The sequence below is a fragment of the Pyrenophora tritici-repentis genome, chromosome 7 (genome assembly GCF_003171515.1).
Source record: "Pyrenophora tritici-repentis strain M4 chromosome 7, whole genome shotgun sequence".
NCBI classification, from domain to species: Eukaryota; Fungi; Ascomycota; class Dothideomycetes; order Pleosporales; family Pleosporaceae; genus Pyrenophora; species Pyrenophora tritici-repentis.
Window position 1 is genome coordinate 275,663 of NC_089396.1, and position 26,173 is coordinate 301,835.

Sequence of the window (26,173 nt, forward strand, 5' to 3'; positions counted from 1 at the left end):
GTAATCGGTCGGAAGTGCGGGGTATTGGCATATATTATCAGGAACCATCGTTGAGTCAGTCCTCCAGTCTCTTCGGCTTGAGTCCCTCTCTCGCATCGCCACACGTCGTATATCGTAGCCTCCAAGACATTCCTATTGACAGGTCGTCATCATGTCTTCGCTTATACGCCTGCTGCTGGGGTCCTTTTTCATCGCGATGGTGGTCGCACAGTTGTCGCCGAATACGACAGCCAGTGACATGCTGAGCATGATACCAGACTGTACGGTAAGACTCATACCGATTCCATGGCGATAGTAAGATAGACTAATGACACGTTCATCGTAGATACCATGTGCGGCCAAGACCTTGTTCAGGGAAGGGGGTTGCCCAGAGACCAACGCGGGCGAGATATCAAAGTGTGCTTGCACAAACGTCAACCTGCAACGGCGTTTCTCAACCTGCGTTCAAAAACACTGTCGATTCGTTGACCAAGCGAGTAAGTAGGCCTGGTACTCCCTATGCTCAGGTTCATCGGCTAACAAAGCCTGCAGAGTTTAGCGAGTTCTCCAACGCAATGTGCAAGGCGTATCCGAAGGCATCACGTGTAAACGAGTTGAAGGCTACCGCCATTGCAACCATTGTGCTATCACTACCTTTCCTCTTCCTTCGACTGTACTCGCGATGGCTGAACAACCGGCTCGTATCCGCCGACGAAGCATACACTGTCGCCGCGGCAGCCTTTCTTATCGTGTTCTCTGTCCTCACACTGCGCATGTCGCTGATGGGCTTTGGTCTTCACTACTGGAACATTCCCTCTGAGCATGGTGTCGAGCTCCTGAAGTACTGGTATGTTTGCCAGATGATGTACATCATGGTGCAGATCTTTTCCAAAGTGGCCATCTTGTCGCTGTACTCTCGTCTATTTGGGGACCAAAGGAACTGGTTCCGCTGGGTTGTGCGTGGCATGATCGCTTTCATGTTCATACATGGACTCGTATTCTTCCTGCTAGTCACGTTCCAGTGTATACCGATCGAGGCGATATGGAACAAGCTCATCGATGGGAAGTGCCTTCCGATCAACTATGCCATCGGCTTCACTGGTGCATGCCTGAGCATAACCGAAGACATCATCATTCTGATTCTTCCAATTCCTCAGCTGTGGAGACTCCAGATGTGCCTCAAGAAAAAGATCGGGCTTGTCCTTCTTCTTAGTATCGGATCATTGTAAGCTCCCATCCTTTTCATTGTCTGATGCCCTTGCTTACATGAACACAGTGCATGTCTGACTAGCATAATCCGTCTCAAATTCGTCCTCGAATTCTCCAACTCCTATGACTCCACTTGGGATAACGTTGACGTCGTCAAATGGTCGGTCATTGAAGCCCTTGCGGCTTGCATATGCGGTAATCTGATGGCTCTTCGTCCGCTTGTCGACAGAGTCATGCCAACCATACGCTCAGTCGTCAGCCCTTACCCCTGGGGACTACGTCAAGCCTGTGAGAAGACTCCCAGCGGACTCGAGAGTCATGGCTGCTCGGATAGTAGCGATACGTTCGCCAACCCGAAAGTTTCTACCAACTCGGACTGTACTGAACTAAATGAGATGGCTGTAAGAGGTTCGAGAGAAGATGATCGGAAAAGACTGGTGACCCGGTGATTGCGGGATATATTGAGAGCGAAACAGAATCAAGAGTGGCGAATAGTATTGCATACGTTAATGATCATGACCCCGAGTTACGTGATACTACCTGAAATTCAGATTCCGAGCCCTGTTCATGTGATGGTTGATTATCTACATAATCGTGATGACTTATTCATGAGCTAAGTCAGTAGTGGAGCATATTGTAAACGGTTTAGTCTCCGCTCGTAGCTACCTCAACTCTTTCCCCGTGTGGATAGAGGGATGCTGACTTGTTCTACTTCGCTTCTATGTTGACCAGTAGTACTGGCGTATGCAGATGAAATGTACGCGCAAGAAGTTCAATGGTTGCTGCGATTTGAGGCGATGAAAGAGGACTAGTCTCCGGAGACTCAGGCCTCCAACTAACCCAGATTTGGCTCTACGAGTTCTGCGAGGGGCACTGAACCACAACAAATTCGCAAGTCACACGGTACTCGAAAGCGCGCTTAGGTCTGTGGTCTTTAATCGCTCTCTTGTTGGCAAAATATTTCTCAGTGGAAATCGACATCACGACACGGTCATGATCCCTTCCCATGCTTGACGAAATATGTGTTCTGTGCGCGGTGACTTGAACCAAAGAACCTCCTCGAGACTGAGAGCGGTTTCGTCCCATGTCTGCAGACTCATATAACTGGCAAAGAGTTCTGCTTCTGTTGTAAACCAGGGATGATGTGGCGTTCCGTATGAGGCTACGATGCCGACAAATAATATCCATAGAAGCAGTGGCCTATGGTGAATCATGAATAGACCTGGGACACTTTCAATATTATCCCTGAGTTTCGAAACTAAGCTCCACTGTAATTCTGCGTGCGAGAAATAGGTTGTACCGTGGATGTTAAGCATGTAGAGAGCCGTAGCGTGCCGACATACATGGGCAAATCGTTTTTAAATCGTTTTGGCAAACCTTAAAACGTTAACGCGTTTAAGCAAAAATCCTTATAACGTTAAAGCGTTTAACGATATAAACGATATAAAAACGATATAAGATACATCATGCCAAGACCGGGTTATGTCCATTCTAGAATCTCCTCTACCTCATCCCCTATCATCTCTGCTTCGTCATCTTGCTCTGGTTCCATTGGTAGACCCATTCCGTTGAGAGAACACGGTTTTATGTGGCCTTCCCTAAGCCAACTGCCAATGCACTCGATCTTCTCAATGTTGGCGCAAGTGAGCAGACTCCGCAACAATCAATCGGATCGGCATGATTGATTCCTATCTAGGTTAAAGGCTGCCTAATAAAGTAACTCTTTAACCTATATAGGAATCAATCATGTCGATCGATTGATTGTTGCGGAGTCTGCAAGTGAGCCTCGACCGATCCCATGAACAGGTTCTTCTTGCACCTGAGAATGTTCTCTCTGGCTCGGACGACTCTGCAGCGATAGAAAGAATAGAGATAGCCATGTTGCTTAGCCTAGGGTAGCGCTGCCGTTGCTCCGATCGGCACCACCATTCAAGAGGGCTACAGTCGATTTGTATTACTGGACTTTCTGCGAAAATTTTAAGATCGTCGCTGTTTGATTGATCTGCCGCCGCAACTGACATCTGTTGTAGAATCTGATCGAGAACGGCACCGCGTTGCTTTAAAGGAGGAGCCATTTGTTGAGAAGCTGTAGGGCTAGCTAAAGGCAAAGCGTCCTTAAACTCATTCACCCAAAAGTTTTGAGCAGCGTTAATAGCTGGTTCGTACCATTCGGCTGGCCAGTTCTTCTTGAGATATGCTGCTCTACTTGCGGGATTTAGAAGAATAGCGGAAGCGTACACCGGAACCTGATCAGTCATGTTGTAGTACTTCTCAAGTACGAACCAGCCCATCTCGATCGATCGAACCATGCGAAGGTCCTCATTTTCATCTTTAGAGTAATGTATCTATAAAGCTGTTAACCGAAGACTTAAAGTTCGGATAACACGTTAATGCTTACCTTTTGCTGCTCATAGTGGACTAAAAGAGAGTCCATAATCAAAAGAGATTGAGAGATAGACGATTTATCTCCCTCCGCGTATAGCGTTGCTGATGCAAATGGTTGTAAAAATGTATGTGCTTTTTGTAGTATATCCCAGTCGTCAGAAGTAAGACGGATCTCGTTAAGGTGTTTCTCGTTATCGTGCATAAAGACCTTAATTGCAGCCATCTTCTTAATAGCCCGATCCATAACTGAGTACCATGAAGACCACCGAGTCTGATTGTCAATCCCTAAGCGGAGGCCTACCTTGCGATCCCACTCTGCTGCATGTATACTTGAGTTGCGCAGCCAGACACATAGTTGATGTAATTTGCGTAGTGTAGAGATGTTCTCAATACCACAAAAGTCCTCATCAACAGACCCATGGCTATCAACGCTGCGTCTTCGGCGAGACAACCTTTGTCTCTGTGAGGTTTGTGGAACAGCTTGGGCTTGGGCTCTAGGGTTTCTCTGTCGAGAAGTAAGAACGCTTGAAAACTCTTGTCAGATTAGATAAGATATTGCACAAAAGTGATGGATGTTTATGATTTATTTGTTCTTGTCTCTGTTCTAAGGTGCGCGCTGAGAGTTTTGTTCTGCTAAGACGCTAACCCGTTATTAGCTAGCGGTGTCGGCACTTTCGGCTCGACACGCCTGCTATCTGACACACCCCCTCAGCTTGGAAGGCATATTGCAAGCTGCATAAACTGGTTGATCGATCCTACATAATGAGGCCTTCCAGTTGCTCTTGCACCTCCTTGAGCTCAATCTCTCTGAGCGGGGCTTCTTCGCGCTCGACGAGTCCCAGTTGATCAAGGAACCTGGCCCATTTATTGGCTGGCAGTGGCTTTGTGAACCCGTCTGCGATCATGTTGTCAGACGGCACATACTCTACCTTGATCACCTTTCGGGTAACCTCCTGTCGTAGCCAGTGATTGTGTATGTCAACGTGCCGAAGCTTTGTTTGCAATTTGGCAACGTCTTCATTTACTAGACGGATCGTCTGAGTATTGTCGCACTTGATTGTGATAATTGGATTGCTTAGCTTTACCTGAAGCTCTTTTAACAACCGCGACGTTAAGATTGCCTCCTTAGCAACTTGTGATAGGGCAAGCAGCTCTGCTTCTGTTGTTGATGTTGTCACAGTATCTTGCTTGCTTGCTCTCCAGGCGATGAGTCCTCCGAACAGCTTGATTGCGTATCCCTGCGAGCTTTTCCTGTCCAGTGTGTTGTCTGCAAACGACGCGTCACTTGCTACCTCGAGGCCATCGCCTCTACCGAGTTCGAGGGCTAGGGATTCTGTTTTCTTGAGATACAGGAGCACACGGTCTGCAGCGTCTTGGTGTTCTGTACTTGGATTGATTAGGAAGCGAGCAAGTCGTGATGTTGCAAAGGCTATGTCGGGTCTTGTTGTGACTGCAGCGAATAGAAGCGATCCAATCTTGCGTTGGTACTTGTTGACTTCAGCTGGTGCTGCGAGTCCTTCTCGTGGTCGGAGTTCGATGCCTGACATTGGCGTATCATGCCTTACATTTTGGTGGTTGATGAGTTGACTGATTTTGTCGACGTATGCAGCTTGAGATAGCTGTATGGTCTTCTGCTTGCGATTGCGCATAACCTCTACACCGAGAAACCACTGTAAGTTGTCTCCTCCCGTACAAGCGTATTTTTCTTGGATCCAGTTGATGGCCTTCATGGCCTCTGATTCTTGCTTTGAACGGTACGCAACGATGATGTCGTCCACATAGAAGAAGATGATAACTCCGTCTTTGATCATGCAGCATGGCTCCTGTGGTATTTGTTGAAACCCTATCGAAGCAAGAGTTGCGGTGAATTCTTTCTGCCACAGTAATGGTGAGATCCGGAGCCCGTAGAGTGCCTTTTGCACTTTGAGTAGAGTGCCAGGCTTCTGATATCCTTTTGGCATCCTCATGTATATTTCTCTGTCGATTGCAGCATGCACAAAAGCATTAGTGACGTCGTATTGTTTCAGCTCAAGATCGTATTTGGCGGCGATTGCCATAAGCATTCTGAATGAGCGTCCTGCCAATGTTGCTGCGTATGTGTCTTGGGAGGTGATGTTGCGTTGTTGGTCTCCCCTTACTACCAATCTTGCCTTGCATTTGATGAGGCGGTGATGCTTGTCGAGTTTGTAGGTGTATACCCACATACAGTCTAGGATCTGGTGCCCTGCTCGTTTGACTGGTGATGCTTGGACCTCAGTCCATGACTTCATTTGTTGGTGACTCCGAAGGTGTGTCTTTTCTGCTTCCTTGAACATTTCGTATAGTGGATGGTCTTCCAGCTTTGAGTATGCTGTTGGGAGTGGCGGTAGCTGGTTACGATGGGGCTTGATTCCCTTGGATAGTAGTCTCTTCACCTGAGCCTTGTCGATTGACTTTCCTTCGTGTTGACCAATGTGTCCTGATTCGGTGCCGGCCATGAATGCGGCTGCCCATGGACTGGTCATTGATGTTGATTGGTTGGACATGTTCGTCATATCCTCGTTGTTCACCTCTCCTTGAACTAGCAAGGCCACAGGTGGAGGAGTTGGTGGCGGGGTTAGATATGCCTCTACCACCTTCCTTCCTTGGTGGTATCTGGTTTTCTGAGTGCGCGGGCTCTCTTCCTGCGTCGTATCGTCCTCGTAGAACGTCTCGGTTTCTGCTTGTTGGCTCTGAGTACCTGGGAGTTCGACTGTTCTCACCCACGTTGCGATTTCCTCTAGGGTGTTGTGCATGAGATTGTCCATCAGGTCCTCAGTCTTGCCATTGAAGATTGTTTCTTCGTCAAACACTACGTCGCGAGTGCTGATTACCTTTGCCATAGATGGGATCCATATGCGGTAAATGTTCGTCGACTGGTATCCCACTAGGTATCCAATCCAGGCCTTCGGATCTAGTCTCTGTAGCCTGGACTTTCCTCTGTGGGTGTCGTCTGTCATTGCGAAAGCCTTACACCCATATGCTTTTAGGTGAGCTTGATTTGGTTTTCGAGGTCCGGTGACTATGCCGTTCATGGCAGCTGCGTGTGTATAGAATATTTCGTATGGTGTCTTCCAATTGTTTGGGTAATTTGGCGTTCGATTGTATAGGTATACCGCCGCTCTGGTAGTTTCTGGCCAGAGTTCCCATGGAAGGTTTGCATCCAGTCGAATTGCGCGTGCCTTTTCTTTTATAACACCCCCTGAGCGCTCAGCTCCTCCGTTTTGAGCTTGAGTATCTAGAGCGGAGGGCTCGAGTTTGATTGATAGGGACGTGCACCATTTTTCGACCTCTTGTTTGACGGTAACGATCTCGTTGTCAGTCTCGATGACTTTGACTGTGATGTTGAATTGTTTCTTCATGAACTGGACGAAGAGGCCTAGGAGGCGAATGATTGAGCGAGCCGGTCTGTTGTCCTTGAAGTAGAAGTCCCATGTGTATCGGGACCGTCGGCAAGTGATCAGCATTTGGCTCTTCTCCTTGGTGAAACTGCCGTCCTCATACTCATGGAAGTCGATGGCTACCCTTTCACCTGGCCCTTCGTCGTTCAGTCTAGGCGTCCTGCGTATTTGTCGTTTCGATTTTGACCTGCCGCAGGCGTCACACTCCACGGTGGTGATGCCCTTGATCCTCACCCCCTCAGATTGCTGCACGAGGTGCTCGATCGCGGATGGCCCGGGATGTCCGAGTCGTTTGTGCCATAGTATGGCAGTAGCCTTTTGTGGTGATCGTTTGGCTCGATTCATACGCACATGAAAGGCTGAAGTTGATGTAGTAGGTGGCTCGATAACCCATTGCCCATAGTGTTCCGATAAGGTGGCAATGGTTGAACCATCCCATCGCCGTAGGCTTGTCGGGTCTCCTCGATTGTCCCACCATATACCTTGTCTTCGGAGCAGCCTGAATGATACGAGGCTGCAGAGGAAGTCTGGGCACCAGGCAACATTGCTTAGGTGTAGAATTTGTTTGCCCTGAGCCCCCTCTGCCGTCACCTTGACTGCTCCGTATCCTTGTATCCAAACCCTTGAGTTGCCAGCCCAAATGTAATCTCCCATCGCAGGCGGGCGTACGTCTTCGAGCCTTGAGAGGTTGTTGCAGATGTGCGTCGTCGAGCCAGAATCCAGGATGAATGCATCCTTTAATGGGTATCCTTGATTGCTCGCATTGAATGCCGCTTTCATCATGCCCTCGTCCAGCCTCGAGATCTCGCGTCCATCTAGTCAATCAGTGACTGAGTCCGGTGTTTGTGATGTCTTGATGTAGGGTGTAATCGATCGTGATGCCGTAGTTAGGCGTGGTCGCTTCGTTTCCAGGTTTGTTTCCTGTATTATTCTTTGTAAGTCTGCATCATGCTGAAGTTTGTACTGTACCAGCTTTGTGATGTGTTTGTTCGGTTTGAACCAATCTGGGGTCTCCAAAGTTGGGTTGACATAGTAGCAGCTACTGATGTCATGGCGTTGTTCACAAGCAGGACATATATCGCCAGCTTCTGCTGTATTCCTTTTCTGGAATTGCTTGGACTTGTTGCCAGGTGCATTCATTTTGCGTTTGTTTGTTTGCCTTTGGTTTCCCTGGCTAGGGTTGGTAGATGGCGCTCTAATTTGCACACTTGAGGCGTCCCCCTGTGTGTTCGAGTCGGATTCACCGCTCGCCGCGTAGGCTGCTTCACCCGTCATAAAGGCACTTCTTGATTTGCCTCGTGTTGGGTGAGCTAGGCTCATATGTTCGCGGAAGAGTTTCATCATCTGCCTTCTTTCTATATTGTTCCGGTCGCTTCCCGCTCCAGTGAATGTTGCCATCCATGCTGGGGCAATCTTAGAGACTGCTTTTAGGAAGTCGTCCACAACCAGCTTGCTTTGTATCACGTCCCCTATCTTTAGGGCTTCGGCGCGAGTTGCAGCTTGGTCGTATTCGCTGAGCCATGATTCCCAATTTTGCGGGCTTCTCATAGGTCTCAAGGAATCGTGGTACCTCTCTCGTACCCTTCTGATCTCATCGTCGAGGTCTACTCCAACTGCTACCTGGAGGTTTGTGATCCAGGTGCGGAGAGTTCCATGTTCCTCAAAGCAGCTCACTTGGAGGTGTGGGCTAACTGTTGCATTCAGGTGTCTGATCATTGCCGCAATGTTTGTGCGTTCGTCTCGATAGTTTCGTTCGCGTATTTTGTATGATTCAAAAACCATCTTGAATTCCCTTGAGTCCCCATCGTATGCCTCCTTCCCCTCCGCTGAGAGTTCTGAGTATCGAGCTGGTATGGCTGGAGTTTGAACAGCAGGGTTGACTATGTCAACTGTATCTTGTGTAGGCGCTCGGGCATTGGCTCTCGCGGTTCGTGTAGAGGAGGATGGAGCTGATGATGTATTTCTCAGAGCAGCGGCTGGTTCATAGTCGGATACGAGTGGAGGGAGAGGTTCGGTCGGCTTTGTACGAGGCTGTGTGTTGCCCGCTGGATCTACAATGTCCCAGATCTCTAGGGCTTCGCATTGCATCTTGATTTGGCGGTACCAGGGGATCCATTTGCTCGAGTCGGTTAGGATAACTGTCGCGTCCCTCTGGTTCTGGTTTATCGTCATTATTGCGTGTTCGTTGCTCTTTATAGAGGCAGTGAGACTCTTAATTGTCAGATTAGATAAGATATTGCACAAAAGTGATGGATGTTTATGATTTATTTGTTCTTGTCTCTGTTCTAAGGTGCGCGCTGAGAGTTTTGTTCTGCTAAGACGCTAACCCGTTATTAGCTAGCGGTGTCGGCACTTTCGGCTCGACACGCCTGCTATCTGACAACTCTGCGAGAAGCTCTTCCCCCATAACATCCGTTACGGCGTCGAGAGCAGCGGTAAGAGCCTCCTTAGAGGATGCAAGCAGGAATGCCTGCAAGGATAAATTGATAATATGACCGATACATCGGATACGGCGCTCTTTAGCAGTAAATTTAACCTTGTTAATATTAGCACCATCGCGTAACTTAAGCAGCGAAGGCCGATTTTTATATTAAAAGCCATGCTTACGTTGTGCTTAGTTCGAAGGAGGGTTTCAAGATGCTCCAAACAGGTATCGTTAGATGTTGCGTTATCACCCGTATGCCAGCCAACTCTAGACTGTATCCCATATTCCTCGAGGGTTTGAAGAAGTAAGTGCGCTTGCTGTTCTCCAGAGTGGCTGTAACGACATTCTGGCAGTCCTAAAAGAGCCTTCTGAAGCTTATATTCGTGATCGACCCACTGTGCGCATACAGCAAGGAGAGATGAACGGAACGGTGATGTCCAGAGATCGGTTGATATGTGGATAGGACTCACAGCCGTCGATAAGCTGCCTTTAATTACATGGCCTTTATAAAGCTGATAATTCGAGGCGATAAGACGTACGGCTGTACGTCGACTTGTGATAAGCTGGTCTTCAATAAATGGATTGCAAGCAAGCGCTAGATCCCTCATTTCAGACCATTCGATTGATGAAAAGGCTATTCGACGTCGAGTCAGAAGACCGACAAGCGCATCGCGATACCCTTGTTCATTGAAGGCGTTGCGGATAATTGTCTGATCAGAGACAGTCCTAAACACTGAAGTGATAGCTGGTTGCGACGACGAAGAAGAAGTTTGCGAGGGCTGAGAAGACTCTGACGTTGTATGATATGCTAGAACATGGTGGATAGAGTTTACTCGGTGACTGCTAAACCATGAGCGACAGCGTTTGCACACATACTGCTTTTTCAAACGCTGGCGCTTTGCATTGCTGGTGTTACAGACAGTTTCGGTTCGTATAACAGCGTCAAAGTGTGGCGGCGTTGCGGGTCTTCGCGACGGTGGCGTTGATATCGCACTTGCTGACAAGGTATTCGATGACATAACGATAATAGATGCTATAGATAATGGATTTGTTGAGATTTCAGGTTAGTGGGGAGTGGTTGCAGAGTTTTTGAGATGCAAAGGTGGGGTGCTTGGCGCCAAGCCTCTTATAGCGTTTTTAAATCGTTCACGCGTTTAAGGATTTTCTTAAACGCGTGAACAGTTTAAGCTGTTAAAGCGTTTTAAAACGTTTTAAGCTAAAACGTTTTACGCAAACGCGTTAAGCTGCCCATGTATGCGTGCCGAACACATTGAGAGGTCTCCAATATGTTAGGAGAGCGTAGATCTGCTGTTGAAGACGGAAGAAGAAGTTTGTGCAACACAAAACAAGTGAGGTCGTGAAGATCGGTTGTCGACAAGTGGTGCTGGCGAAACAGATTGCGGAGCCGAAAGAATACGCCTCCTACTAGAGGGTCAAGTTGCAGATCGACCAGATATGGCGGAATTTGATCCTGGGAAGTCGTTGCTTCAAGCCACTGTGGAATGGGAGCTATCGCGTCTCCAACACTAAAATCATCTTGCACGTCGAATTGCGGAATTTGTGTGAGTATCAATAATACCCTATCATATAATGTTAGCAGCTAAGGGAACCTCAACCTTCTCATGGAGGATACATACCAAGACACCATGCGCGCTGTGAGTGGACTAGTGAGTTTCAATAGCTGTATACCTCCTCTGGATTGCACCATTCCCTTGACACCATCAATATGCATTTTGGCGGCATCGATGTGACGTTTGCCATACTGACATGATGAGTCAGCCAATTTTGCAAAGTCCTCTCGAGCTCTAAACAAGAGGACATACCTCGATAGCGGCCAGGGTGACTACGGAATCCATGGTCTCGTCTTTGTATCGCAGCAACGGATTCTCTACGCGCTGTCTCACCAATGATACAGAGTCATTCATCAGGATTTCCGAGTTCAAGAAACCCCTCTGGGCCTTCAACTCCAGATCCAAACAGGCAGTTTGGAGAGAGACATGGAATAAAGCTGGGTCACCGAGCGCGAGTGGCCACCATGACACGACGAACGGGTTGGATGACATGTCCGGATCCAACGGGTAGTATTGAAACGTGATATCCGAGAGGACTAGTAGTATTTGTCTAAGCTAAAATAGGTTGTCTTACATTCGGGAGCACTTACAATGTTGCATAAGTTGCTGTACATAGGCTCGCGGTAGTCTCGTGTTCGGATACGAGTCAAACGGATCGAAAGAATTGCTTACTATAGTCTCCTGAAACATATCAAACGGTAAAGCAATACTGCCATCATTGGCAGCCTTTCCTGAGTAGGTAGTCGAATTCGGCCCGGTGGACGTGGACGTTAGCGGCTCATTCGCGTAGACACAGTCGGTAGCCTTCCTCTTCAGACATCGTGTGCACGGCACGCGAAGATCGCAGCTTGCCTTTGCTTTTGCGCAACGATCACAGGATCTCCTAAGCGTCCGGCGCATCATGGATGGGATGAAACGTTTGTGGAGAAGACAGCGTTCGTGGGTGGTAGTTGCCGGCCGGCCCATTGAGGATAGCGTCGGGGGACGGCGCAGGCTCCTACTGTCTTGGCGGTCGACAGAACGTGCCATGGGAGGGCAAAACAACACATCCATCTATCCAACTTTTTACCAGGTAAATCCTCCAAGAGCGGCTTACTGTCTCACCTCGTCACGATGTCAACTCAACATTGAATGCGGCCAGTAAACGACCCGCGCACCAGAGCCCAACTCAGTGATCGGAATGGTCTGGTCTGACTTGGTCTTGGTCTGGTCTAGACCGCCAAGACTTGGTCTGGTCTGGCGATTTTTTGAGACCGTGGTCGGACCGGTCTAGATGATCGGACCGGTCCGGCTATAAATAGGTCCACGTGACTAGATCTTAGACTAATCTAGCCAGAAAATTTAGCACAATATGAGTCATTAAGATCAAGGTAAGTCTTCTACTTACATAGAACAATCAAGTCCTTAACAACCTACTTATATACTATTGTTATGGAGCCTTCAACACCAACCTCACCGTCCCCATCGAATATTATAAGACTAGATTTAACGTCTCTTACTCCATCTCCTATCCCCACGTCATCACCCACCCCTATACTATCACCCACTCCTATTCAATATCACGAATCTCCAGATGAGTTCGTGCAGGGCGGTATCACGTACGTGAAACGTGCAATAATTGCAAGGAAGGATTTCCGTCAAGGTACATCACACATCTGGAAGTACGGACTCCAATACATTCGAGATAGCGATAAGAAAGAGGTGTATTACTGCCATGAGTGCAGGGTTGGGAAGAGCAAGCAAGAGTTGTTTGTCATCAATGGCACTTCTAGGATCCGGAATCACCTGGAACAGAAGCACCAGATTGATCCCCAGAGTGGCATCAAGCGAAAGGGTTCTGTACGGAAGTCTATAATCGACCAGCAAAAGGATGGGGCTGCTTCCAGCACCTTTTTCTAGAAGGAGTCAGTAGAGAAGTTTAAAGAGCTTCTAATTCGTTGGATTGTGTACTGCCATATCGCCTTCTTTCAATTAGAGAACCAGTACTTTCGTGAACTACTCCTCTTTTTAAATCCGGCACTACTCAACCACCTCCCGAAGGCTGCGAAGACTATCCGAAGCTGGGTAATGAATGCATTCATATCGAAGAAGCAACAGCTTAGGGAGGACCTACACCATTCACGGAGTAGGATCTCTATCTCCTTTGATCTCTGGACTTCACCAAACCCTTACGCTATCCTAGGCGTCGTCGCTATGTGGATTGATACTACCGGCATGCGACGTGTTACCGCTTTAGGTATGCGACGTATATACGGCGAACATACTGGAGAGAATCTTGGATCGGTGGTCCTTGAATTGCTGGAAGAATACGACATTAGCGGAGATCAGATTGGATACTTTATGCTGGATAATGCCTCGGCAAATGATACCGCTGTTGAGTTTATACTCAAGGATCTCTGCCCATGGATGAAGTCAAAACAACGTCGTCATCGCCGGCTGCGTTGCTTGGGCCATGTCATCAACCTCTGTTGCCAGGCGTTCCTTATGGGGCGAAACTGTGAGAAGTATCTTGCGAAGCTGGAGAAGCATCATCAACGTGGCGACTATACGAAGGTGGAAGAGCTCTGGAAGAAGTTCGGATGTTTGGGTCGTCTTCACAACCTGGTGCGATACATCAGGCTTACTCCACAACGGCGTGAGGAGTTTGCTACAATTATTATCGGCGGAGATCTTTCGCAATTCGACGGGCTTGAGCTTATCCAGAACAACTCGACCCGCTGGAACTCATGGTTTTATTCGATTACACGTGCATTAAATGTTCGAGAACGTTTAGAGCTCTTCTCGGCTCGTCATGTACCTGGAAAGGGCTCCGTAGGGATCGCGAACTTTAAGCTTGATGGACAGCACTGGTTTGAGCTTGAAAAGATTGAACTCGCTCTCAAAGACTTCTATGCTGCAACTTTGCTTTCTGAAGGTAAGAAGACGTCACTTGCGGACTGGTTTTCAACTTTGGACTGCCTTCTCCGGGAGATAAGCGAGACGAAGGATCACTACCACGACATCCACACTGAGGACGATAACAACTTTACATGGAAGTACCTTCAAGGCTGCGCTGATGCTGCTTGGTTAAAGTGCGTTGAGTACTATAACAATCAGCAGCTGAATTGGCAAAATCGATTCCCTGAAGATACTGACCTTCCACCGGCATATTATGCGGCTCAAATCCTTGATCCATATCGCAAGTGGGGATGGTTCAGGCAAGAGTGGGTTCTTCATGGCGACGAAGAGAAGAAGAGGTGGTTTGAAAACGCACAATTAGCGGTGAAGCATCTCTGGGAGACAGAGTATAAGGGAAGGTACCCTGTCGAGATGCTGCCACCACCAGCCAGGAAGGAGAGAGATCCTGACCCAGCATTTGATCGCCAGCGGGAACATAAGCGCATTCGAATAGACGCTCCAGTTTCTACAACTGATTTGTATGAACAATACATCTCTACTGACCGGCTTCATAACGAAGAGGCAGGTTGCAATGAGGCTATTGCGTACTGGCTATCTCGCTACGACTCCCAACGAGATCTCGCTCGCTTCGCTCTAGACATGTTTGCGATCTCGCCTATGTCGGATGAATGCGAACGTCTTTTTAGTAGCGCGAAGCTTACTATCGTCGATCGCCGTGGTAGGCTGAAGGCAGATATTATAGAAGCGTGCGAGTGTCTCCGGGCCTGGTATGGAAAGCCCCAAGCTGAGGGGAACAGCGATATCGAGGATAGTGAGAACGAAGACGACTAGATTGACAGTCAGTAGTAAAACACATTTCCTCGGCTTCCTTCTTTGCTTCAGCCTCATTCTTGGCGGTCTTGTTGGTCGGACCGGTCTGGTCGGACCGGTCCTTATGTAAGCACCTGGTCTGGTCTGGTCTGAGGGTACAGACCAGACCAGACCAGACCATTCCGATCACTGGCCCAACTGTTTACATCTGCATCCTGGACCCACCATTTACGAGTAAACAATGCCATTGTGCCGCCAAAACAAGGTCGCCAACAAGCCACAAAAGTTCCATCTGGCATCCTCCCTGATGCCACAATCTTACATATGCGGCTGATAGGCTGCACGGAGACAGCTCCCGTTAGACCCCTGTCACAGCCTGCCTTCACCCTGGCCGTCGCCTAGTCAACACGACCAACATATGTTGGAGCAACCATTTGCCTTGGATATGAATGATACATGCGAGAACCGAGACGGCCAACCGCAGAAGCCAAGTCGCGATTCTTTCCAAAATTTGTGTAACGACGAGATTAACGGGGCCGCGTTCTCCACAGTCTATTATTAGGTCATATGGCCTGAGTATACCGAGTACCTAGTACTAGGTAGGCTGTTTTGATCCTCCACGCTACTGTTCTTGTTTCCATGTATCCCTGTTTGTTTTGGTAACCGTAGCAGTGACATCCCAGACGGGGATTCCTGGAAAGAAGTGGAGTAAGCAGACGGCAGTTGGTGACACACGGTAAGTAGGAAGATGTTTATTGTATGTTGCCACGACACTCGCCGTGCAAAACAACAAGATCCACATTGTCCAGCTGCTCCACTGATTCATAACGACTGTTTACCGTTATAGTTTTGCCAACTACGTAGTCATCACGTAATCGGTATACAGAAATCGTAACTAACTGCACTAGTCCAGGATGACTCTGCTAACTCCGTTACATCTGAAGCACCCAATAGACAACAAGACAACTCTTTGGGTAAATCTACTACACCCACAGAAGTTGTTACAACAGCGACATTGTGTGCTCCAATTATACCACAGAAAGACAATACCAATCGAAAGAACAACCTGTCTATCATTCAAAACTCCAACTTTGTCTAACCAAACCAATCCATCTCTAACAAGTCCTCCACTCCAACTTCCAAACCGCACTCTTAAAATCATAACTCCCATAATTCCCTTGCACAATGGGTCTAAAGTTGATGTTTAGAATCCCCGGATCCCCATCCGCACCCGTACACTTCGACCACTTGAGATCAGAAGTACTGCTTTGGACACTAACACGACTGTTGATATCCGGTCCATTGCATGTTAACCCTCCCGTCAGAGTACCCTATCCATCAAACACCATTAGCCCAATTCAATCACCAAGATAAGACTCCAAAGAACAAACTCACCGTATCACTAGCCCTATCACTCCAAAACACCTGCGTATACGTATCTAACCCACTCGCCCCTTTCAGTACTACATCCCCTTCATACGTAACCCCCCCGCACGGCGACCTGCCAGCCAGCAGAGGCGCCTGTGGATTGCACGTGTACGGCGCAGTTGTCGGTGTTTGAGCCCCGTAGTTGGCTGAATGTTACGCCGGCTGTGTCGCCCAGGGTGGCGGAGGTGGAGGTTACGGACGAGGATGACGAGGGGCAGCCCGAGCCGGAGAAGACGAGGCGTGATATTCGGGGTGCGGTGGGTGGGGCTGCGAGGGCGAGGGGGGGTGAGGAGAGGGAGGAGGGCGAGGAGGGTGGTGAGGTGCATGATGGGATGTGGGTGGTGGTGGTGGTAGTGGTTAGAAGGGGTTATGTGAGGGAAGGAGGGTGGAAGAGGAGGAAGAAGATGGAGGTAGAAGATGAGAGACAGCAGCTGTTAAGAAACCAGCGGCGTCGACGGTAGATGATATACACGATAGCCCCCTTACACCGAAGCAAGCCCGTCTTTTATACAACAACCACAAACCCCACAACCAGAAAAGAAAAAACTATATTCAGCAATACACAATCTATCCCCAGATTCCCACCCTTCTAGCCTTTTCATGCAGTGGTAGACCCTCAATCTACAATATGTAGATCCCGCACACACTCACATATATCATCAAACCACGTTATAGTACGACTACAAATCTCGCCAATTTCGCCACCACATTCCCCCTTACATACATTTAATCTTGCCACGTTCGCCACTGTTACCACATTCCTTTCCCGCATAAACTTTAATATACACGCTCCAGAGGTTATGTCCCTTGATCCTGGTTGTTCGGCGTTCCCTTCGCTTCGAGACCCTCGTGTTCACAAAGTGCGAGTGTAATACCCATACAAGGAACCGACTTTATCCATATTAAGCGAGCCGCAGGGAGACACTCTGTATACGGAAAGCCCTAAAGCCAGAAACAGAACGAAAATAGAATCTTGCCACGTTCGCACACGATACAAAAGAAGGCGCGAGGCTGAGAAAAACCTTGGTATTTGGTTGTTCCTGTTGAGAGGGCGGGGGTGGTTGCAGTACACCATACAGCTCAAAAAAACTATGCGAGAGCAGCGGGGGTATATCTACATTCCAAACATGCATCATAATCACATCATATCGTCTATCAATACACAACACCTTTTTTTTCTTCTAAACCCATCCAATCCATCTAGATCAACGCCTCACCCCTAAACATGGCATCCTTAACCTCCCTAACCACGTCCGCCCTATCACCCGCTCCCAACAACACAATACCGCGGCCTCTCCTACCCATACGTCCCGTCCTACCCAGGCGATGAATGAAATCAATAGTAGTATGCGGTACATCGTACAAAATGACATGTTTTACCGACACGGTGTCGATACCTCTTGAGCCCAGATCCGTAGTTACAATGACCTTTGTATTAGGCAGCGTGCGTTTATTCGACGATTCTTGTTTCGGAGGAGGAGCGACATCTCCGCCATCTGCAGACACAGGGGCTTTGATCAACATGTCGCTGGTGAAGGAATTGAGGATTTTGGCTGCGCGCGAGGGATCCGTGTCGCGGTGGAAGGCTAGGGCGTCGATGCCTTTTGACACGAGGTATTGGGCTACGGCTTCGGTGTCTTCGCGTTGGTTGACGAAGACGAGGATGCGCTTGATGGGAATGGCTTCTTTTCCTTCGTTGGGGTCGTAGTCGCCGGATGCTTTGCCAATCTGCCAGATTGTGTCGGCGCAGGCGAGGTTTTTGTTGCCGCGGTATGGGTCCTTGTTTACGTCTACGACACCGAGTTGGACTCGTCGCGGGATGGCGTGGAGGTTGGGTGTGACGAGGCGTTGCATGTCGGGGAATCTGTCGGCGAGGTACTTGTCGAGGTACTTTGGGATGGTGGCGGAGCAGAGGAGCAGTTTCTTGAGCGATGGGGTGGCTCGGTCGAGGATTTCGGTGGTGCTTTCTTTGAAGGAGCGGTCGAAGAGGGAGTCTGCTTCGTCGCAGATGAGGTGAGTGACGCGGGCGAGGATGTTGGGGTTGCTTTCGGCGATACTGGCTAACAACGGGGGTGTGCTAATAACAACGTCGACTCCGTTGGGATTGAAGAGTTGATTGCGAATGACTTTGGCAGTCATCTTGGCGGATATGGGCGCAGCGCGAAACTTGACAGTGTGGGAGAGCGACTTTGCCACGGCACCGACTTGGGCCACCAGTTCAGCGGATGGAACAAGGATGATGGCTCGTGGTCGTGCTGGGTCTACTGCCTTGTTAATTTGGGGTTCCTCTGCGGCGAACATGTCGGTCCTTCGGTCCTGTGAGTCGGCCTGCGCCTTCTGGGCATCCTTCTGCGCTTGTTCTTCGGCATCTTCCTTTTCCTGCAGTTCTTCCGCCTTGATAGCGTCCAGTGTCGGAAGCAGGTAGGCCAACGTCTTCCCGGAACCCGTTTCGGCAGCCAAAAGAAACGTGTCGGGTCCACTTTGCTTTGCCTTTACTTTTGCTCGCACGGTCTTCTGCAAGCCCAGTAGGGCTGGTATTGCAACGGCTTGGGCGGGTGTGGGGTTGCGATATTCGAGGCCGGGGAGGGCGTCCTTGATGGCGCTGAGGATGGGTTCGGCGAGGGGGAACTTGTCGAAGGAGTCGTATTCCTCCATCTTACGCTTGATGGCGGTGCGGTTGCTATAGGGTACCTGGTGCAGCGAACTCTGCATCTTGAGGGCATGGAAGCCATCTGATCTTGTCCTCCTCTTGCCATCGTCGCGCCCCGTTGCCTGTCTACCCCCACGTGCTTCCCTCTGTTCGCGTACCCGCTCTAAGCCCCGCGGCACCTCTGTGCGATTGAGGTATCCAAATGCGTCCGGTTTTCTCCGTGGGGTTCGTTCAGACGTGCGCCCAACGTCTTCCGACAGCACCATGCGTGACGGACGGGGGTTTTCACGACGGCGCGCATAGCTGGATGGACGCGCAGAAGATGCGCCATGGCGTTCGCCCCGTTCCCGCTGCAATTGGGTGTACAGACGGGCTTGGATGAGGTTTCCCGTTGGTGGACCCAGCAACGCCCGCACCTCGCAAAAAGGACAGGCCTTGGTGGCTCGCCGCAACATGACTTGGATGAAACGTCGTCCTATAGCAATGGCACGGCAATATGTCTCTATGGAGGATTTGAAAAGTGAAACTAGACTCTGCACATGCAGCTACTAGGCGATCCGATCTGACGTCGCCGGCGCCAGCTGCACGGGCGATCGCACGATAATTTCGAGGCTAGTAGGCGATAAGCCTGGTGTTGCCGCAGCAACGCCAGCATTTACCGACGTGCTGCCCTCATCCCGGCTATCAAACACTTGATAGCACCGGGCGGCCCCAACCACATCGCACGCGCATCCACCACCTCCTCCTCCGCTTCCCCATCGCTCACCACCCAGCGTGCAAGTCGGTGTCCTTCACTTCTTTGCTTCCTATTTAATCAGCGTGCATCCGTTATTCGCTGTGCACACTCCTCGACGGAGTCCATTCTTCGCGAGCAGCTTTCTGCCACACGACGCAGAGACAGGCACGCCCTAGCTAGACACTCGAAACTCACAAGTCGGCCTGTTGCCAATCCACGCCAGCCAACATGTCGCGCAATGAAGCGGTAAGTTCCCCTCATCCACCTCATCATCCTCGCCGTCCCGTGACTGCGGTGCCCCGGACGCAATCCTGACTTCGCCGGCAGGTGTCGCCGCTGCGCATCAACAAGACGCCCGCTGGCTCCCCCATAAAGGGCAGCGGCCGTCCGCTGTCTGAGATTGGACCCCATGAGCATCGCAGGAACTCGCCCAGCTGGAACCAGGCCACGAAGGTGCGTGCAGATCACGGCACGGTCAGAGTGTTTAGGATAAACAAAACTGACATGTCACAGAAGATACACCTGACCAAGGAGAGCTCTCCTTTCCGGGACTCATCACCCTTCACCAACAGCCCACGTTTATTCTGGAAAGAGCAGACGACGTCGCCCAAGAGCCGCTTCGACACGTCAGAGAACGACTTTGAAGTTAGCTCGCCACTTTCGCCCAAGCGCAACTCGATTGAGAACCTCAAGAAGCAGTCGCGCGTCAAGAACAGCAGCATGTTCGCACGTGAGCAAAAGCACGAGTACGACCCCACTGCCGTCCAGCCACTGGAACGACCGCTCGCTGCCGGGCGTCCGCTCAACGCCACCATCCAGGGCAACGCTTATGGTGGGAATGGCATTCAGGGAATGCGTCAAGAGAACCAGAGCCCCACCAAGGGCCACCGTCACACCCGTTCCGAGAGCCAGACACGGATTCCAGCTCCCAGCCCGTCCAAGACTTCGCCCGCGAAGCTCCCCACACAGTCGTCGTTCGCTTCTCCATCCAAGGCCTCACCGTCTGAAGGCCGCATGTCGCCAACCAAGTCATCGCTGGTCAGCAATGGCCGCTTCAACTCACCACAGTACAACCACGACTCCAGCATGACATCCGAGGCCGAGGAGCTCCAGCAAAAGACACCTCGCCCACTGCGCCGTCATGCTAAGAGTGTGACCTTCGACACCGCTCCACCGCAAATCACAGAGTTTGAGATGGTCACACCCGATCCTTCCGTGGCAACTGCGTCGCGTGACGGTAGCTACGATTCCGAGGAGGAAACCGAGGAGGAAGTGAGCTTCGACCAGGACGACAGCTTCGATGCTTCGCTGGAAGATACCGACAAGACACCCGTTGTCTTGCCCGAGGACTGGCGCCACATGAGCCCCGACGCCGCCAACACATCGCTCACCGACGCCTACGACGATGTCTTCGAAGGCCGCGACAACAGCCCCATGCCGAATGCGCGTCCCAACGGCACCACCAACCGCTCACGCATGAGCTCCGCAGCCTCTGATAGCGATGCAAGGCCTCTTCCTCCTCTTCCCGGTATCTCGAGCGGTTCTCGGCGGCGCGACTCTAGCATCGGCCTGGCCAACACAGCTGAGCGAGTTGTTAGCGATAGACGGCGGTCTCTCCCTCAGCTTCCCCAGGCTGCGGGCATCTCCAAGAACGATCTCCTCAACATGCGAGAAGTCTCCATGTCCCTCGAAGACCGCATGCGCTTGATGAACTTCGACAACGACCGCGATACGAGCACACCAACACAGGAGAGGGTTCAAAAGTCTGTCGAAGCGGACGTTACAGACGTTGATGTCACAGCGTCCGAGCTCCAGATTGACGAGCCCAAGGTCCCGCGCATCTCTCGCGAATCGATCCTGCGCCGCGTCAAGAGCCGCACCTTTGAAGGCGAAGAAACAGAGACGGAAGAAGAGTACAGTGGCTATGACCTTGAGTCTAGCCCGGAACGTAGCTATGGCGATCTCGCCGACCTGGACCCGGACGTCCCCATCCCTTCGCGCGAGGCTTCTTCCAACTTCGACGAGCAACCGCGCGCCGTTTCCGGTATCACCGAGAGCGAAGCTGACAGTGTTTACGATGCGTACAGCTACGGAGAGAACACCGAAGTTGAAGGCGCGGACACATCAAATGTAGACGGCAGCTCCATGTCTGAGATGGAGGACTATGAGCGCGAGTCATCCGTCATCCGCCATCCCATGCCACCACAAACTGAGGACGATGATGACACCAGCCAATACTCGCCTTCTCCTGAACCTGAGGAGCAGCCAAACTCCACGGGCACTATCAACTCTTCTGGTCCTTCAACACCCACTGCTGTTCCCTCTTCCCCTGCTGCTGCACCTGAGAAGCAGGCCAAGGAAGACGAGATGTACTCCACCATGGAAGGTAAGGATGTCGATCTGACGCTTGACCCACTCCAAGCTTCTTTTGCAACCGCTGCGTGTCCATTGGACACTGCTCCTAAGCTAGATGCAATGCGCGATTTCCTTCGCAGACCCACCACACCTGAGAGCACCAGGGAAGAAGATGACGACTCCGGGTCGGAGCCTGGTACACCAGACTCTGTCATTCGGCATCCTGTTGCCCAGTCTCCACCCCCGCATGAGAGTTCCCCAGAGGTTCCCCAACGAGAGGCCACCATCCGGGGAGGCAAGCTGAAGACTCGTCCATCACTCATTCCTGATGAGGTTGACATGGCAGCAGCACGCCGCCAGGTCAGTGGCGAGCATATTCCGCCGCTGCCTCAGCGGAGCCCCAAGCGCCAGTCGCTCAACTTTGAGATTGGACACATCGAGGAGGAGAGCTCCCAACTCAGCTTGACAAGCAGGGAGAGCCGTATCCTTGACCTGAAGCTTGGTGAGCTCAACCTTGGCGACGATTCCAACGACCTCAGCTTTGGTCTGGACAAAGAGTTTGACAACATCATTGAGTCACAAAAGGTACAGAAGCTTTTTCCTTTACCCTCCTACGCCAGATTCCCTGCATCCACGGCCGCGCCGCATGAAGCCGCGAGTCTGATGTCAGGAGAAGGCTTTGTATACAGGCACGGTCCCGCTAACGACAATTCCCCCCAACAGAAAGGATACATGATGCGTGAAAACACAAAGGTTGTTGTTGCGAGCAGCCGGCAATTCAGCGATGAGAAGCCTCCTGCCGAGTCAGAGGCCTCCAACGATGCAGCTGCGAGAGCCACCTCTCGTAAGACAAGCGCCGAGCGCAAGCCCGCTTGGACGAAGGAGCCCTGGATCGGTAAGCCCCGCAGGAAGAGCATCCGAACAGCATCTGGTCGCCGGCAACGCATGTCCGAGGGTCCAGCTCCACCGCTTCCTGGACAGGAATCAGCGGTTGGTGCCAACCTCGACTCCGTCGCTGAGAAGGGTGACGACGATGACGATGTGTTTGAGGATGGTGAAGAGCGAGGTAGGGTCTTTGTGAAGGTGGTTGGTGTCAAGGATCTTGATCTGCCCCTGCCAAAGCACGAACGCTGTCACTTCCAACTGACCCTTGACAACGGCTTGCACTGTGTCACTACGTCTTGGTTGGACCTCAAGCCATCTGCCCCTATTGGTCAGGAGTTTGAGCTCGTCGTGCTCGATGACCTCGAGTTCCAGCTCACTCTCCAGACTAAGCTCGAGCCTCCTGTGGCGCCACAGGTTATCCCCACACCCTCCAAGATCATCAACCACAAGAAGTCGGCCTCTGCCTTCCGCAATCTCCTCTCATCGCCAAAGAAGAGGAAGGAGCAAGAGCGCAAGGCGCAAGAGGAGGCTGATCGTATCGCCCTTCAAGAGCACCAGCAGGCACAAGCTGCCGCCAAGCGGAATCACCAGGCGACAGCTTGGGAACTTCTCCACGACCTCGTCGGCCCCGATGGATCATTTGCACGTGCTTATGTCTGCCTCAGCAATCACGAGAATCAAGCTTATGGACGTCCGTTGACAGTTGACGTCCCATGCTTCAACGAGTGGGCCGTCGATAACACTGGCGCTAGCAGTGTGAAGAGCAAGCGTGGAGGTGTTGTTCGTCGTCCACCATACCGGATTGGCAAGCTTACTCTTCAGCTCTTGTATGTCCCCAAGCCAAAGAACGCAAAGAACGAGGACATGCCCAAGAGTATGAATGCCTGCATTCGGGAGTTGAAGGAAGCCGAGCAAGTCAAGGATATCAGCTTCGAGGGTACCTTGAGCCAGCAGGGTGGCGATTGTCCTGTGAGTCGGAACCATTGAACATCTTATAGAGCTCAGCTAACATGACATGTAGTTCTGGCGACGTCGTTTCTTCCGATTGGAAGGCACAAAGCTCACTGCTTACCACGAGTCGACTCGTCAACCGCGCGCTACGATCAACCTAACCAAGGCTTCCAAGCTCATGGACGATAAGAGTGCTCTACAACAACCCTCTGCTACAAAACAAGGTGGCCGACGGAAGTCTGGCTTTGCTGAAGATGAGGAGGGTTACATGTTCGTTGAAGAAGGTTTCCGTATCCGTTTCGCCAACGGCGAGGTCATCGATTTCTACGCCGATAGCCGCGAACAAAAGGAGGCTTGGATGAAGGTTCTGTCTGAGACTGTCGGCAAGGACATTGCTCAGAATAAGGGCTGGGCCGCCATGGTGCTGGAGAAGGAGCGCAAAGAGAAGGCCGAGAAGGCTTTGCGGTCGACCATGCCATCGTCAATGGGTACGCCAACCGCCGTTCCGGGCCCCGGCCGACGACCGTCACACACACGAACTCAGTCTCACGATGCCCTCACATCGATGACGAGCCCCAGGGGTCATGCGCGGACACAATCACATGCACCAGCTCCTCCTCTAAAGGACGCTCGCATGTCACACGCGCCGCCACCACGGCCACGGACGCAGGAGTCGAGCAAGCCAGGACGTAGGGAGCAGGTTCGATCGATGATTTTCTAAACATCCCTTGTCCCATTTTTTTCACTCTTCTTCATCATCGATACCACGAACTTGTTTATTTTCAATTGCCACATTTCTGTTCTTTTACTTACTGGCTTGTTTTTTTCTTCCTCATTCTAGTTTCGCCTCTATTCTACCCTTTCGCATCGATTAAGATTGAGGTTTTGGAGACGGCGGCAGGGGAAGATGAAGCGAGGCACAACATCGACGTCGACAACGGGGTCGGGAGCAGCATCGGGTGCTGCGCGTCCGTTTGTTGCTACCCGAGGCTGAGGAGGAGAATAATGTTATACCACCACCACCCATCACCACGACCATCACACTCGTACGCTAAGGCCGTAGCGTAGTTTTCTTTTTTGGATGTTAAAAAGTTTGTGTTGGGAGGGATTGTGATGTTATAGCTGCCCTTGCTGGCTCTTCCTCCTTGTGTGTGTGTTTTCCTCCCTCTCTCTCTGTGTCTCTTTTTGATTACTTCATCATCATCATCATCATCATCATCGGTTTCATCACTGCGTGGCGTTGGCGAGTTGTGTTTCTTGTTAAGGGCGTTGTTACTCGGACCGGCTGGCGTTTGGATATGTTGTCTCTTTCGTTTGAAGCTATGGCTTACGAAGCTCTGCATAATGATTTTTTGTGTCAGTGATGGTGATGATGCGAAGCGAGCGTCATGAACAGAGAAAGATGTTATGTGGGGTAGACTAGTTTGTAGTTGAACGAGTTGAATGAGTTGAGTTGAGTTGCGTAGGTCAGAATGAGTGAATATATATATGAGTCTTGTACTCTTTGACTTTTTGTCTGTGTGTGCGTGATATTAGACACGTGTATGCTATGGTGATATTCGGGAGGATAAACATTTAAACTGCACGGATATAGAGAACATACAACATTATTCATCTAGGAGGAGACAAGGTCTTTCTCTATCTCCCTATGCGCTTTGTACTATTCATCTTGTTGATAATTCGTATTCCTCATCTATCTATCAACCCCGCAGTCGCCGCTGAATAAGGTCAAACATTAATTACAGCTACCGCATTCATATCCCTACCGTCTGTTTTCCATACCCCACCCCACTAAACCCATACGTCTCTGCCCCTTGAGAAGCTGCTGCCATCTACGCTGTTCCACTCAAAATCCGCATAATCGGCGTAGACGTGTGGTAACTCACGAACGCTTAGACGACAAGTTCGGTTAGATGCGAACGTAGCCTATGTCACATAAGTCCAGGGGGGAAATGTATTGTATATTCGGGGGTTATACTGGCGCGGGTAAATTGGTAGGATTAGATTGAGGGTTTAGAGGGGGGGAAAGTTGTGGTTTGTACATGAGGTTTGTGAGGACAGTAGGACTGGTATGAAGATGTTGGATGTAGGTTGGGAAGATGAGGGAGATGAGGGAGATGTAGGGATGGGATGGGATTGGTGTGGTGGGAGGATTGGTGTGGTTTGTATGAGGGGTTGCTGTTAGACTATCGTGTAGTTTCGAATACAGATTTTTAGTTCCAGGAGGCGATGGTAGGGAATAAAGCGTAGGTGCATGTGTATTCGCGCTTATTAATTCTTATCCTAGAATTACACATTCTGTTTATTTTCTTCAGAACCAAGTACACACACACATAAACGTAGACACATCAATCAAAGACATAAGGCACGTTTCAAAATAGTTATTAAATCAAGCTTCCTTTTCTCATCATCTCTCTCTCACTCTCTGTCTCTCTTCATAGATACCTCAATCTAGATATCTCAAGAGATGGA

At 50.4% G+C, this 26,173-nt stretch overlaps 7 protein-coding genes across 7 annotated transcripts; 3 read left to right on the forward strand and 4 right to left on the reverse strand.

The window, feature by feature from the left end:
• Nucleotides 1-196: 196 nt before the first annotated feature.
• Nucleotides 197-1,637, forward strand: PtrM4_125080 (integral membrane protein; the record flags this gene model as incomplete). The annotated part of the gene is made up of 4 exons (XM_001939603.2): nucleotides 197-265; nucleotides 326-476; nucleotides 532-1,204; nucleotides 1,256-1,637. 4 exons carry the CDS (start codon nucleotides 197-199, stop codon nucleotides 1,635-1,637), a joined length of 1,275 nt encoding a protein of 424 aa, XP_001939638.2.
• Nucleotides 1,638-2,912: 1,275 nt separating this feature from the next.
• On the reverse strand, nucleotides 2,913-3,817 carry PtrM4_125090 (uncharacterized protein; the record flags this gene model as incomplete). Its single annotated transcript, XM_066108694.1, has 3 exons — nucleotides 2,913-2,917; nucleotides 3,008-3,533; nucleotides 3,587-3,817. The coding sequence occupies 3 exons, from the start codon at nucleotides 3,815-3,817 to the stop codon at nucleotides 2,913-2,915; spliced, it is 762 nt and encodes a 253-aa protein (XP_065960686.1).
• Nucleotides 3,818-4,328: 511 nt separating this feature from the next.
• PtrM4_125100 (uncharacterized protein) lies at nucleotides 4,329-7,772 on the reverse strand (the record flags this gene model as incomplete). The annotated part of the gene is made up of 1 exon (XM_066108695.1): nucleotides 4,329-7,772. The coding sequence occupies one exon, from the start codon at nucleotides 7,770-7,772 to the stop codon at nucleotides 4,329-4,331; it is 3,444 nt and encodes a 1,147-aa protein (XP_065960687.1).
• Nucleotides 7,773-7,811: 39 nt separating this feature from the next.
• Nucleotides 7,812-11,480, reverse strand: PtrM4_125110 (uncharacterized protein; the record flags this gene model as incomplete). Its single annotated transcript, XM_066108696.1, has 6 exons — nucleotides 7,812-9,201; nucleotides 9,320-9,528; nucleotides 9,600-9,812; nucleotides 10,844-10,997; nucleotides 11,055-11,179; nucleotides 11,241-11,480. The coding sequence occupies 6 exons, from the start codon at nucleotides 11,478-11,480 to the stop codon at nucleotides 7,812-7,814; spliced, it is 2,331 nt and encodes a 776-aa protein (XP_065960688.1).
• Nucleotides 11,481-13,181: 1,701 nt separating this feature from the next.
• Nucleotides 13,182-14,717, forward strand: PtrM4_125120 (uncharacterized protein; the record flags this gene model as incomplete). Its single annotated transcript, XM_066108697.1, has 1 exon — nucleotides 13,182-14,717. One exon carries the CDS (start codon nucleotides 13,182-13,184, stop codon nucleotides 14,715-14,717), a length of 1,536 nt encoding a protein of 511 aa, XP_065960689.1.
• A 2,607-nt stretch (nucleotides 14,718-17,324) lies between these two features.
• On the reverse strand, nucleotides 17,325-19,229 carry PtrM4_125130 (SrmB, Superfamily II DNA and RNA helicase; the record flags this gene model as incomplete). The annotated part of the gene is made up of 1 exon (XM_066108698.1): nucleotides 17,325-19,229. The coding sequence occupies one exon, from the start codon at nucleotides 19,227-19,229 to the stop codon at nucleotides 17,325-17,327; it is 1,905 nt and encodes a 634-aa protein (XP_065960690.1).
• A 509-nt stretch (nucleotides 19,230-19,738) lies between these two features.
• Nucleotides 19,739-24,422, forward strand: PtrM4_125140 (Anillin multi-domain protein; the record flags this gene model as incomplete). Its single annotated transcript, XM_066108699.1, has 5 exons — nucleotides 19,739-19,756; nucleotides 19,838-19,963; nucleotides 20,024-22,450; nucleotides 22,589-23,719; nucleotides 23,772-24,422. The coding sequence occupies 5 exons, from the start codon at nucleotides 19,739-19,741 to the stop codon at nucleotides 24,420-24,422; spliced, it is 4,353 nt and encodes a 1,450-aa protein (XP_065960691.1).
• Nucleotides 24,423-26,173: the final 1,751 nt, after the last annotated feature.